Raw genomic sequence first — 15,696 nt, 5'->3', positions numbered from 1 at the left:
CCTTTATCATTGAAAGATGAGTTAGGTGGTGAGTGCTTTTGGATATCGAGGTGTGAGAAATAGTTTTCCCTGTTAGAAGAAAGTGAACAGAAGTACGTGCGTGCTGAATCTGCAGAAAATATTTGCAATGTAGCTTGTCCGCACAAAGTCTGGCACATCACGGAGTAGTTTCTTTCCCCCCAATGCATTGTGATGCTAATATCTGTGAAAATCTTTTTTGAAATATTGGCATTAAGTGAAAAAGTTAAAGTAAACTTTCTTCCTCAACTATTCTCGAAAGGAAAAAATGAAAAGGAATTTGATGGATTGAAAATGTTTTGGTTTCTGAAGTTTACTTTTCAGTCCTATTGTGAGGAAAACATCCCGAGCCTGAGAAAACTATTGTTTTCCATCTGTATTAGATAGATGACACGACTGATTGAATCTTTGCTGAAAATAAGAGAATGAAATATATTTTGTTGAGAGGCCTTTGCAAAATATAGCAGAAACTGTTAGAGCATCGATGCTACCGATACGTTCAACCTGTACTATATTTTCAAGATAATTTGTTTTGTTTAAGTGTTTGTGACAAACCCGTTGTTGTTTTGCAATAAATGTTCACTGAATGTATTTGCAAAGCAAAACTAGAGTGGTATTCAGGAGCATGCATACCTCCACCAGGCTGAACTATTTGTGTTTTGTATCCCATGATAGGATAGATCTGCATCCGGACCTTAATCAAAATCGAATGAATTTGTCCTTGTCACACACCCAACCATTCCACCAAGTTTCATGCAAATCCATCCATAGGTTTTTGAGATATTGCACTATATATCGTTTTGGCCATCTCTCAATTGTGAAGAATCAGTTTTAAAATTTCTCATGTCCGGATCCGGATCTTCACCAAAATGTAATCCATTCGTTCGTGTCATACACCCAAACTCTCGATAAAGTTGTGTTTGAATCCGCTCATAACTTTTTGAGATATTCTGCTCACAAACAGACAAACAAACATGGCTGAAAACATAACCTTCATCCACCTTCAGTGGCAGAGGTTAAAAAAAATCCATTGTGGTGAACACCAGCGATAACATTTAATTTCCATTATGCAGTGATTTGCAAAAGTATTCACCCCCCTCCAAAGTTTTCACATTTTGATGCCACCTGAGCTGATTTAGTGATGCTTTCAAATCAAACTTAATACATGGAGTCTTCACAAACTACTGCATAATGATAAAGCTTTAAAAATGTGGATAAAATGTGAGTAAGTTTAATTAACAGAGAAAATCAGATGATTCTCAGTTACATAAGTGTTCAACCCCTTTGCCTAATGAATCCTAAATCACTTCAGGAGTAAATTATTTGGTTGAAAAGTTACAAAATAAGTGTAATAGGTTTCACATGAATGTAATTCGTGGTTTAACTTTAAAATTGAGCTCCACCACATCAAAGTTTGAAGGTGCAACTCACTTGGTCAACCAATAAGGCAAACATGAAGACCAAGGAGCTTTCCAAAGATGTTCGACATGAAGTGGTGGAGAAGCACCGTTCAGGAGAGGGTTATAAGAAGATTTAAAAATCGCTCATTATCCCTTTGAATACAGTGAAATCCATCATTAAGGAAGTGTAAGATGTACCATAACACCCAGACTCGACCCAGATCAGGTCACCCTTCCAAACTCAGCAGCTGCTCAAGCAGGAAACTGGTTTGGGATGTTCCTGGAAATCGAGCACTGACATTGAAAGATCTCCAAGGCTCTTTGTCCAAGATGGGGTCAGTGGTCATCAATCAACACTATCCCGTTCCCTTCACAAAGCTGACCTACATGGACAGGTGGCAAGAAAGACACCATCACTGAAAAAGGCATCTCAAAGCTCGTATGGAGTTTGTGAAAAAGCATCTTAACAATACTTCAGGTATGTGGAGAGGTTTTGTGGTTAGACAAGACAAAAATTGAACTTTTTTGTCTAAATTCAAACCGTTATGTCTGGAACAAGCCGAACACTGCATATCACCCAGTTAACACCATCCCTACTGTCACTCATGGTGGTGGCAGCATCATGTTATGGGGCTGCTTTTCATCAGCAGGGACTGGCAAGGTTGTCAGGATAGAAGGGCAATAGAGGGTGCAAAGTACAGGAGAATCCTTGATGAAAACCTGCTTGAATCAGACATGAATCTGAAACTGGGTAGGAGATTCACATTTCAGCAGGACAATGATCCGAAGCACAAAGCTAAAGCCACACTGGAGTGACTGAATAAAAGGAAGATCAATGTTCTTGAGTGGCCCAGTCAAAGTCCTGACTTGAACCCAGTTGAACATTTACAATGAGACTTGAAGATTGCAGTCCATCGACGATCCCCATCAAACAAACTCGGCAGAACAAGAGCAATTTTCACGTGAAGAATGGGAAAAGATTTCACCATCTCACTGTGTAAAGCTGGTCGAGACTTACCCAGAAACAATCATAGCAGTCATTGCTGCAAAAGGTGCTTCCACCAAGTGTTGACCTCAGCTGCTGAATACTTTTACAACCAGTTAATTTTGATTTGTACATGTGTTTTTGCAGGTATTCCTGACATGTAACCACCTCCAAATATAACAGTGTTTGGTTTGATCTCCTCAGTTATGAATAATAATCTTCATTTGGAAAAACTGTTTCAACATGATTTGTAATTCATCGAAATGTGGCATTATTGGAAGGGGGGTGAATACCTTTGCAGGCCACTGTACATTGATATTGCCAATTGGAGCGATTTCTGAAGTGTCAGCAGCCAGGATCTAGAACTAGGCCTAACTTTCCTGGCTCTTTCTTGAAAGTGAACACTCAATCTTATCAAACCAGTCCAGCCATCCTGCACACTGGAAATGGACATGTGCTGGAGAATGCTAAAGTTTTCAGGTTGTGCTTGACACTCGTGCAGTGTGCGATATAATTCTGGGTGTGTGATGTAGTGTGGACGTGCTTTGAGGTACAACGAGCTTGTAACTTGGGATCTGAGCCTCACTGGTTTAATGCATATACCGCACACACCACTCGTAATGGATTGGCTCACTCCATGATTGATTGGAAAGCCACTTTAAGTGGTAACACTTTATCTTTTGGGATAAATTGCTCTTTAGTCCACAACTTTTGTGTGCACAATAAACGAGCATGGGGTGAACGATTATATCACTGGTTTGTAAGAGCACATGAAGCATTTGTGGGGAGTTTTAAAGAAAAGTTAAAAGCCTATAAAACAGACAGAAAAGTGGGAAAAAATATTGGTAAAGAAGAGTGGAAGAGTTTTCATTGAAGGTAGAATAGAAAAGTGCCGAATCCTTATTGTGTTTCACTTCAGAAACAGTCGACATGTCTGGGCATGGTGAAAGGTGGAAAAGGTCTCTGAAAAGGAGGTGATACGTACCATCGCGAGGCACTGTGGGATACTTTCCCGAGTATATTTGTCACATTCTCGATATTGTGTTTTAAAACGTGTGTCCGGTCTTATCTAAGAGTCACCCAATGGAGGTCTCATGGTGTTCATCAAAAATGTCTGTGATGTGACCGACCCAGACGAAGCCAAGCACAAGACTGTTACTGCCATATTTGTGGTGTGTGCTTTGAAGTTCCAGGGCTACATGGTCTCTGGTTTCAGAAGCAAAACATTTACCTTCAGCATCATGTTGGGGTCTCTCTCAGCAACAACAGAAGGATACATGACGAACTTAGGAGGCCATTTATTTAGCCCATCAGGCCTGTGTTACATCAACACCACATTAATTCACTCTAACAGTTTATCAAGTTGAATTCATAGTAGGGGGAGGGGGCACGGAGTGTTACATAAGTGTGGATAAGGCTGAAGCAGTTTTAGGCCAGAGGCATGATGGCTGGTTTGCCATCCCTCTCCCAGCAGGAATTATTGCAAGAATTTCTAATTTGTTCAGAGTGCCGGCGATGGCTCACCGACTCTTTGAGAAGGACACCATGGGCTCTTTAACTTCCGCCAACTAATGCCAGCAGACAGGATGCCTAGTTTGGGACGGCACAAGCATTGATGAACCACACTGCCTGTGAAACACCAGGATGACAGTTTAGAGCTGGGTCTAGATTCAAACCCAGGCGAGACAGCTTAGAGGCGAGTGTGTGTACCTCAAGGTCATCCTTTCAGTCCATGTATGTGTGTGTGTATGTATATATTTATTTTTTTTAAATATTGGGGGGGGGGGGGAATGGAAACGGTCATAGGATGAGGAATTAACAAACACAGACACCACATTCACCTGACAAGACCCTCTCACAGCAATCGCAAATACGGTACAGTTATCTAATCACCAATCCATACCTCAGCTACCCACAATCCCCACCAATGTCCATGTAAACCTCTGTCCCCAATGCTCCCACACAACTATCTAACTCAAATTTAAAGGTGTATAGTGATTCTACTCCAACCACCTTTCCAAGAAGACCAATGCTGCACAAACTGCTCTGAGTGAAACACCCCCCCTGCCTGGTTACCCTCCAAACACTTCTCTCCTTTACTCCCTGGTCCTGTCTCTGTGAAGTTTGTGTAAAAACTCGTCTGCACTTATTTTGTCTTTTCATCACTGAGTCCAGCTCGGCCCGGAATCGATGGAGTCATTCTGCGCTGAACCCTCTCTTTGGCAACTTTGTCTTTCATAAGATGTGGTGTCAAAAACTGTACACGCCATTCAAGACGAGGTCTCATGAAATATATATATATATATATATATATATATATATATATATATATATATATATATATATATATATATATATACACACATACACATACATATATATATATATATATATATATATATATATATATATATATATATATATATATATATATATATATATATATATATATATATATATACACCCACATATAAAAGCCTGGTGTTGGCGCAGTGGTTAGGGCAGCGGCTTGGGATCCAAAAGGTCCTGAGTTCAAGCCCCGTTGGGCCACTGAATTAATACACCAGGGGGTCGACTCAGCCTGTCATCCTTCCGAGGTCGGCGAAATGATTACCAGTATACTGGGCCGGTGTATACCCTGGTTAAAATAGGTGTACCATATCCCTGTGTCGTAAGAGGCGACCAGGGTTGCGTCAGGAAGGGCATCCGGCGTAAAACATGTGCCAAATCACTATGCGGATCATACGGATGATCCGCTGTGGCGACCCCGAAAGGGAGCAGCCGAAAGAAGAAGAAGATATCTACACACACACACACATATCTATATATATATATATATATATATATATATATATATATATATATATATATATATATATATGCATATATATATATATATATGCATATATATATATGCATATATATATATATATATATATATATGCATATATATATATATATGCATATATATATATATGCATATATATATATATGCATATATATATATATGCATATATATATATATGCATATATATATATATATATATGCATATATATATATATATATATATGCATATATATATATATATATATATATATATATATATATATATATATATATATATATATATATATATATATATATATATATATATATATATACATATATGCGACCGCAGGGGACCCTAAGGCCACTGTACGGCGACCGTGGAAATAGTGCGGCCGCCGTAATTTTTTGGGGGTTGGGAAAATTCATTTTTCATTGAGAAAAGCTTACGGCAGCCGCACGAATAACGCAAGCCCACCGTACACCCTACGTACGGTCGACATGGAACACATCTACGTCATAGCTTGGCTTGTCGAATTGCTACGGCGAACGCAGAAATGAAAAAAAGTTATAACTCCGCGCTATAATTCCATGGCGCCCTTACGACCTGTAAAATATAGCCATACGGCGTAGGGCCTCCCTGAGGCCACCTCAGTTTCTCTGCGGCCGCTGCACGTTTCTGTCAATTCAGAGGGCATACGGCTGCCGTATCCTCGCCGTAGAGCAAAGGTGACTGAGGCCTAAAGTATCAATCGACACACGAGAGATGCTTTCACGAGGACTTCCACCGACAAACTGAATGAACAAAGTGCGAAGATGCGGCTCAAACAGGTGGGGGAGACACGTGAACAAACATGAACGCCACGTTGCGTTCGGTTTTTTAAAAATGTATTAGGTTTTCAGGGCAAAATTTTCTCGAAAAAATTGTTCGGATTCCAATTTGTTCAAACAATGGGGCGTTGCGATTCTGGGGGCACCACGGTATATTATAGTTATAGTATATTCAGTTATATATACTGGTATATTTTTATTTCAGTAAAAAAAAGAACTGGTATATATACCCACTCGTTACCGTCCGTCTAGCCGCACGTTCGCCTTAGGGTCCCCCCCTGCAGTCGCCTTGCGGTCACCTTGTGGGCACCTTGAGGCTACCTTGTGTCTGCCTTGAAAATTGTATGGCCGCCGCAGCGACGCCCTAAGGTATATATATATATATATATATATATATATATATATATATATATATATATATATATATATATATATATATATATATATATATATATATATATATATATATATATATATATATATATATATATATATATATATATATATATATATATATATATATATATATATATATATATATATATATATATATATATATATATATATATATATATATATATATATATATATATATATATATATATATATATATATATATATATATATATATATATATATATATATATATATATATATATATATATATATATATATATATATATATATATATATATATATATATATATATTCATATATATATATATATATATATTTATATATGTATTCATATATATATATATATATATATATATATATATATATACATATATATATATATACATATACATATATATATATATATATATATTCATATATATATATATTTTCATACATATACATATACAGCGCATATACATACATTCAGGTGGTCATTAGCCATGACAAATAGGTTTTTAAAATATTTTTACAAATCTTGCACTAAGTGTTCAAATTGTACTCCCTGGAGTCTGCAACATCTGTTAATATGACACGCAAAGCTGTCTCTCACTTTCCGGAGGATTTGTAGTGTGATTTAATTGCAGCACATTGTGTACTCACATTGTGTGTGAGCTCTTCCACAGTTTCTGGGGCTTTAAAAAGCCACATAAAACTTCCACTTTTTCCAAAGGTTTATCCCTCACGGGGTCTGCCATCTCCAGTAGTTATCTGAAACATAAATTTACTTTCCTTTCCTTTTTTTTTTTTCTTTCTTTAACCCCTTGGAGATTTTAGTTCTCAATTGAAAGTGTTATATTTGAAAAGTATTGATCAGTTGATTGAAGGGAGAAAAAAAAAACTTCCCCTTATTCCATTTTTATGAAACCTCCCGACGGAGCTCAGGCCGGTCGGTACCGCTGTTGGGGCTAGACCTTGGGGCATTCTGTTCCTGCCGTGCGCCGAACCATTAAACAAAGATTGGAACTCCTTAATGAGGTCAGCAAACAGCCTTGCAGGAACGTGCAGTCAGATTAATGGTTGTAATTCCACTTTGGTAAAATCCTGTCTGTTGATTAGCCTTAGCCTCTATTATATTAAAAACGGGTTTGACAAGGCAGTTTGCCTCACTGGCATTTTGAAGGGACAGTCGGTGACTGTCAGTACTGCGCGTCGTGATGACACATGTATGATGTTTCGGCCTTCATGAATCGGTCAAAGTGGGAACTTGCGAACAATTTTGAAACTAAGGTTTCAGCTGAACCAGATTTCTGGCCGAGGTTTAGCACATGTTGGCTGACTGCAAGGTAGTTGGAGTGATATTATCGCGTTATTATGTGGGTCACAGATAAACCTGTCACGGTGGTCCTGAGGTACAGCCAACCATTTTGTGAGCGATGGAGCGTTTAATGTGAATTGTTGCTGCAGTAAAAGGCCGCAAGTGTCCAACGGCTCCATGAGGTTTTTTTCCTCCCCCTCTCTCTTTTAGCTTCTATGCCTCAAAGCAAAGTAGCCCTGCAGCCATTGCAAGCATCCATCAGTTGTAGAGGAACAAATATGCCTTTGTTTCTCCCATGGTGCTCATGGTTACAGCGTTGGACCTTCTCAAGTTAACATGTCTCATTCAGATCGGTATTCTTCTCACGTGCTCAGCTGAATACATCTCGAATCATTTTTTTTTTTTGTCCATGTTGTCCAACTTGTTGATGTATTCAATCATGTTTTGCACTTGCATAGGTGTCTTTGTGCATCCAAAAAGGCAAAAATACGTTTATTTTCAGACCTTTGGCATACCATTTGATGACGAAGCAGGTACTTCAAGCCGCCTCGAAGAATACGATTTTGCGCTCTTCGCTGTTTAAACGGCGGATAATTTAACAGTTTGAGTTCATATCACACGAATGAAATGTTCTCTTTCTTTTGTTATGAAGAAAAATGGCTTAGTGTGGACGTGTAATAAAAGGTCGATGCCATTATGGAAACACGATAGGAAAGTTCACCTTTTCTTGATATCAACCAAACCATTACCCAAAGCTTTATTTTATTCTGAAGCTTTTCGGCATTATCGCTCTCTCGTCCATCTGTCACCCTCCGAGGCACACCAGCGGCCTGACTTTATGCTTTTGGACTCGGTGATTTATCTCAGCTGGCCTTTTCTTCCCAACTTGATTCTTCTCCCCTCCTTCCAAAAATATCTCGACATGCTTCGATAATATTCTCACACCCGTCAGCTTGTTATTCTGAAATCCCAATTATATGAAGTATGGGATTTCAAAAGAAATGGGATTTTTTTTTTTTGCAGTGTAAATAAATGAAAAGATTGACCACAAACTATCGTGAAAAACAAAGAATGGTTTTATATCAGTCACTCCACTGACTTGCATAAAATACAAATCAGCATTTGTTCTTTGTTTTTTTTTTTTTGGCAATTTCCTTTCCTTTTTCCATTTCTACTGAAAATAAGAAAAATGAATGTTTTGCTGACATTTAATTACTTTTGAAGTTTCCCTTAATCTAATCTTGCTGATGTTGTGGTGATAGCATCTGCTTGCAAGCCATTCCTCCAACACGCATATTGCATCCGGCCTTTCTGCCGATGGGTGTGTGTGTGTGTGTGTGTGTGTGTGTGTGTGTGTGTGTGTGTGTGTGTGTGTGTGTGTGTGTGTGTGTTTTTGTAGTTCAGGACTATTGTTGACAAAAGCAGCATTTTTAGCATCATGCAGGTCACAACATATAAACGGCCTACCAAATTGCTCTGAGATGTGTAAGGACTTGGCATTGCTGTTATTTTGCTTAACATTCTCATCTATAGGCATAGAGTGTGACTACTTTTGCTATATGTATCCAAAATATAAATTGCTCTAGCCACATATTTCTGCAGAATTAAATTCGGCATGTACGTCCAATCAGTTTTAGTTTTCATCTCCCTGCCACTGAGACCACGAGACCATGTTATGTCACCATATGTTAAAGAAAGCACTGATAATCAGAAGTGAGTTGTGCTCAGTCTTTCTGCTTGTACTGCTGTAGTTACTGGTATTGATGAACGCTTTTAAAATGATATAAGCTTTACACTCGTGTGATTGCTGCTCCTAGGATGTCACCAAGTCAAAAAGTTTCTTGAGAAGGAGCTTGGACAGAGCAAATTCGTTTTGTTCAAGCACCTTAATCTACTGAGGGGTACATTTATTGATGGAAAGATTTGTAATCAATGCACTGCTCTGTCAATCCGAATTGGCTCGTTTTGTGTAGTGATCAGTACAGTGTGGTTATCTTAACAATGCCCTTAATTTCTGCCCTTCTCCCCTCCGCCCCCCCATCCTCCTCCCTCTCTTTCTTTCCTTCTCTTTGCAGGAACTGTGTAACCAGGCATCTCAACGACGTCCTGCCGTAGAGGAAGTATCCACTACAGGGGAGGAGATCGCACTGCAGAGTTCTCCCTCCGAGGCTGTAGCACTTCGCAGCCGCTTGGCTGACCTCCATCGCTGCTGGGATAATCTCTCCAACGGCTTGCAACGGTGAGTTCATTCATGTATCTGCAGCACCTGACTGCTGGTTTACATAATATTCTTGTTTATACAGCACTCGGCGCAGCTTAGTCGCTAAATACTTAGACGCTGAAGATTAATCATTTCACATGAAATGCAACCACACATGCACATTTTTGAGGTAATGCAACCACACATGCTCATCATGTACTCAGTACAGCCTGAACAATCACAGTTGCGGAGATGTTGAGACTTCCTTGCCATAATATTGTGGAGCATCATGCTTTCATTATTAATAAGTGCTGTCAAGCTATCATCAGAGACTGTGTCACTTGATCATCAGTTTGTTGTTCTCTTCTCTTTTGTTTTGTGATATAAGGCTTGTGGATCAGCCTGAACATGTAGTCACATGCACAACGACAAGGACATTGGTACAACATGAACAAACATATGTGGTGTATCAGAATCGAACCTATGTTTCTCGTTCCATGTTTGACTGAATTGGTCATTAAAAGCTTTCTACCACTTCGAACTTTCACCTTTTGATAAACTATTTCCATGAGTGAGACCTATATTGAGTTGGAGCCTCAAGAACCCCTCAATTATAAATGACTGCCATTTATTTAATTATGGATGATACAAATGAGATCCAGATCCTCACTTTGACTGGGGCATCTGAATCCCACACCGCTTATCTTTTATTTGGTGTCTGTGAAACCTTGTGGATCTTCTGCATTCGGAAGCAGAGGGTGGTAGCTTCCAATTTTCTTTATTCTTCTCTTTTCCACATGACTCTCCCTCTTCATCTTTTGTCACTCTGGAGGCTGTCTTAATTGCACACCCAACTTGACCAAACCCACTCCTTGTTTTCCTCCAAATTTTAGATATGTGTGCCACCATTTTCTCATCTTTTAAACCATTTTCCACCGTTTTCATCTGAGCTGGTTATCAAAGGTCAGCAGACATGATTTTAGATCAAATCGGGTGTGCATTTATGATTTTGTAATTACCATTTGTTATTACCGTCTCACTTACTGTATGCCTCTCAGCATTCTATTGCTCAGCTTTTACATGTGCCGAAACATATTTTCCTTATATTAAAGTAGCCAGATTTCTCCGTCGATCCATCCCTCTGTGCATCATGCTCTTTTTGCTGGGACGTCATTACGGTGATTTGGCTAGCGGTAGGCTAGGCCTTTAAGGCCCTGTCACACCTTGACGTTTTAGCCATCGTATGCCGACGTATGAAAAATTTGTCTAAAACGCTGGCACACGTCGAATACGTATGGGTACGTTTTGTATACGTTAAGAGCAGGCTGGCATACGTCGTAGTATGCTGGCATACGTCATAGTACGCTGGCATATGTCGTAGTACGCCAAGCTGTAAGACAAATTTTCCATCCTTGAAATTTTTCGATGTATGCCAGTGTATGACTCACACGTTCCGCATACGATGGCCATAAGTTGTAGGCACGTTACGCGATCATTGACACACGTCGACACACGTTACTTGTAAGTTACTCATAAGTCGAAGCACGTCGAGGTAATGTTTAGCATACCCAAAACTTATTTCTAACCTATGAGTAACGTGTTGTAGGCACGCTACGCGATCGTTGACACGTTGCTTTTAAGTTACTCATAAGTCGAAACACGTCAAGGTAATGGTTAGCGTCAGTGTTCCAGACTCCCTGGTTTTTTTTTCTTTTTTTTTTTCGGTATGACAGTGATGTTGACGCTTCAATTTCTAGTGCGGTTATGACTTAAATCGTTGAGCGGCAGCCTATTAATTATATTATATTATAACCGCACTAGAAATTAAAGTGTCAACATCACCGTCATACCGAAAAAAAAAAGAAGAAAAAACCAGGGAGTCTGGAACACTGACGCTAACCATTACCTCGACGTGTTTCGACTTATGAGTAACTTACAAGCAACGTGTCAACGATCGCGTAACATGCCTACAACTTATGGCCAGCATATGCGGAAAGTGCGTCATACGCTGGCATACGTCAAAAACATTTCAACATGCTGAAAATTTGTCGACGTACTTGGCGTACTACGACGTATGCCAGCGTGCTTCAGCGTGCTCTTAACGTATACAAAACTTACCCATAACGTATTCGACGTGTGCCAGCATATTCGGCAAATTTTTCATACGTCGACATACGCTGGCTAAAATGTCAAGGTGTGACAGCGGCTTGACACTTCGATGTCTAGTGTGGTTATGATTTGAATCGTCGAGCCGCAGCCTATTAATAGCCTGCGCCACGTGATCGTCGGCGATACGCTGCCGCGCTATGCATAAGTTAGACTATCGTTGGGCATAGGTTGTGAACGCCAACAACACGCTCAGCATTCATTGATATAAGTTAACTATATGTTATCGAAACGTTCTGGGTTACTAATACGTTAGGCATACGTTACCAATATGTTATGCATACGTCCAACTCCTTATGAATACGTCCAAATCTGGAAAAAAAACATCAATAGTTCAGTGTACGCCAGCGTTTTACATACATTTTGATACCTTGCCATATGCTGGCTAAAACGTCAAGGTGTGACGGGGCCTTTACGGACGTGCACGTCATCCCGGCGTCTAGCACCTAACCGATCCTATCATTCCGCTAATAGCAGTTGAACAACATAACCCATATATCTGACTATCTGACGTTTGTAGACAACGGGCTGAATGCCAGACGTTCGACATCAGCATGACTGATTTAGTAAGATGGCGGTGCAGTAAGACGGCATTACATTTGGGACGTCATTACGGCATTACGTCTTACGATAGGCTCGGCCTTTACGGTGGTGTGTTATTCATGACTCGATGAGAATTGCAAAAACGATTGAGCATCTGATCCCTCGGAACATAAAGCAAATTCATAATATTGTTTTTTGGCAAATTCATGTGTGTATTACTAAAATTCATGCTGGATCGTTAGTAGAAAACAACATGTTTCTGGAATAAAAAATATTCCAAATATCGATTGTCAATAAGTATTATTGTACCATAACGTATATAAGTTATGTTGTTCAACTTCCGTCAGCGAAGCGATGTGTTTAATGCTGGTAATTTTATAAAGTCCTCGCCATAACTGGGGATAATTGATTAGGTGAGAACTGAGTGGTGGTTCGCTCCAATTGTCGGTGAGAGATGTGGTTTGGCCTTTGGTATTCAGATGATGATTGTTATCAACAATTGCACATGGTGCATGTTTGACAGCATCGGGTGGTGTGCGTTTGGCTACGATGTTACTGGTAACTTGCCAACAAATGAAGAAACTGATTTGGCAGCTGATGGGAGTGTGTAGCATTGGGATTCTCATGCATGTACTACTTGTAAAAGTCTGCAGCTGTAAAGGAACCCAGGTAGGGTTTGAAACAGCAAAGGGCTTACCTTGTGTAGCTTTTCTAAGTTGCTTTATGCAGCTTTCTTTCACTGTAATGACAGTGGGGTTTTGGAAAATAAATATAATTGATATTGAGTATTTTGGAGTGTGATGTATTGTGTTTGCGAGGTCCTGCTTTGCCCTGAGGAGGCCTCAACAATATATGCAGGATGTGAGCAATGATCATGATGTCAACCCAAAACTTGCTTTTTACAGTGCGATGCCAACAACACATGGTCTTGTCGAAAATGTGTCCATTCCTAAAATTGGGGATGATTATACACTGTCCTTGGCCTGAACCCATTGTGAATGTGAATACGCTCTCATATACTAGCATGCATATAAAAATTTTGAATAGCATACACGCCATTTCTGTTCTGGGGCTCGTGTCCCAACACCAATTACTGTGGAAAGCGGCAGATGTTGCTTATTTCCTGCAAACACAAAAAGCCCAAAGTGGTCGAAGGAGTGGTGCTCAGTGCCTGCACTATGCCGAAAAGGTACATGAAAATGGGAAAAAAGAAACGTGTGCGTGATTATGCAGCAAGCCAATTTGCACGACACACATAAAGATCTGCTTTTATTGAACAATATTCATGCCCGTGTTCCTCTCTGGGGAGATGATTGCTCCTGAAATGCTTTGACGAAAGGTGTTTCGGCCAGCTGGATTGCGGTTACGCATCATGACATATTCCTCACAGGAATTTGAGGTTTAAACGGTGAAATTTTGTTTCATTACAAACATTATCGTGTTGCTGCCATCATGTTGCTGGGATCCGACAACGGGTGACGTTACTGTGGTCTTACATTCATCGACTTATTTCAAAATGTTCAGCTGTGAACAACATTTGACTGCATGGTATTTACTGAAGGTAAAAGTGAAATGGAAATTGACAGGACATCTCAGACATGGTGAACTTGTTTTCGACTTATCTCATCTGTGTTTTATCTCAAATACAATAAGATCTGACTGTAAATCAGTCACAGGCCGATTGTTTGTTCTGATTGTATTTGGTAAACCAAATGTCTCACCACTCGCACTCATTCGTGGACGATAAATGAAGTTTGGCAAGTCCAAAATTCTTTCCTCGTTCTAGTCCCCCTTCTTCGGTGTGGTCACCTCTGGTGGTGCCCAGTGTACTACCAGGTCCACCCATCACCTCATTAAGGGAATTGCATTGCTTGACTGGAAATACGTGAGATCACGGCAGGAATTTTGAATTTGGCAAGGTGGTTGGAACAGTAAAATGGTTGGCAAGAGAATGGTGCATTTGGCATTGAGTGACTCACAGGTGGAGCCTTTTTGCACTGGTGGTGTTTGTGATTTTTGAGATTGGCTGGAAGATACACCCATAATTTTGGAGCTCATTTTGAAGACTAGAGAATGAAAACAGCATGAGTTGTAGATTGATGATGAGTCCCAGTATGGCTACACACCACAATGAGTCAATGATGTACAAAGGAAAAAGTGGGCGAAGAAATTGGTTAATTTTGGCTCTGTCTGTCTGTCTGTCTGTCTGTCTACCATCCATCCATTGGGACCATACTCTGTGCAGAGTGTTGGTGCTGCCGAAGCAGTCTCCTTGGCTATTGGGTACACTCCTGGACGGGTCGCCACTCCGACACAAGATATCAGCAAGCTGGCACTCATTTTGCCAACCTCAGAATGATGACAAGCAGTCAACCCCACCTGGTATTAATTCAACAGCCAAGGGGGGTTTGAACTCAGGATCCTTGGATCCCAAGCCCACCACCCTCACCATTATGCCAACACCAAGCATTGTCTGTCTTCCAACGTCAGTTTATGATTGAGAAACAACTTCATTTCAATTGAATGTTATATGATGAACACAAATCGGAACATTATTCGGGAAATGAACCTGTAGTTTAGCAGTCTTGTGTCCGAAACCCATCGCTTTCTGTACCCACCTTACCCAGTCACACCCAACTGTCCCTGGACTCTGTGTCCTTTTCTTTTGACAAAGTGGAGAGCTTGTTGTCAAACCTTTACTCAGATTCTGCAACCGGTCCAGACGGCATCAGCCCACGTGTCCTAAAAACCTGCTCCTCTGTTCTTGCTCACCCTCTCTTTGTTCTATTCACCCTCACATTTGCTCAAGGTCATCTGCCATCTGCTTGGAAATCAGCAAACATTCAAAACCTCGTACCATCTGTCATTCCTGCATAACAAAGGTGCAAAAAGAGATCCCTGCAATGACAGACAATCAGCCTTCTCCCAATCATCAGCAAGGTGATGGAATCCATCATCGCTTCAGACATTATATCCTTCCTCTTCTCCAATGGCTTGATTTCCAATCATTAA

The 15,696-nt window shown here is 40.0% G+C and overlaps 1 protein-coding gene across 6 annotated transcripts in view; it reads left to right on the top strand.

The window, feature by feature from the left end:
• Positions 1 to 15,696, top strand: part of LOC147010706 (dystrophin-like) — a 1,018,488-nt gene that overhangs the window by 693,845 nt on the left and 308,947 nt on the right. For all 6 annotated transcript variants that reach the window (XM_085859617.1, XM_085859614.1, XM_085859615.1 and 3 more), the window contains one exon: positions 9,851 to 10,014. In XM_085859617.1, the coding sequence (XP_085715743.1) occupies positions 9,851 to 10,014 (164 nt within the window). The remainder of the gene's footprint in view (positions 1 to 9,850; positions 10,015 to 15,696) is intronic.

The sequence above is a fragment of the Eptatretus burgeri genome, chromosome 16, assembly GCF_056783735.1.
Source record: "Eptatretus burgeri isolate ZD-2024b chromosome 16, Ebu_testis_v1, whole genome shotgun sequence".
NCBI classification, from domain to species: Eukaryota; Metazoa; Chordata; class Myxini; order Myxiniformes; family Myxinidae; genus Eptatretus; species Eptatretus burgeri.
The sequence above is the reverse complement of the archived record's forward strand: the minus strand, read 5'-3'. Positions and strand labels throughout refer to the sequence as shown.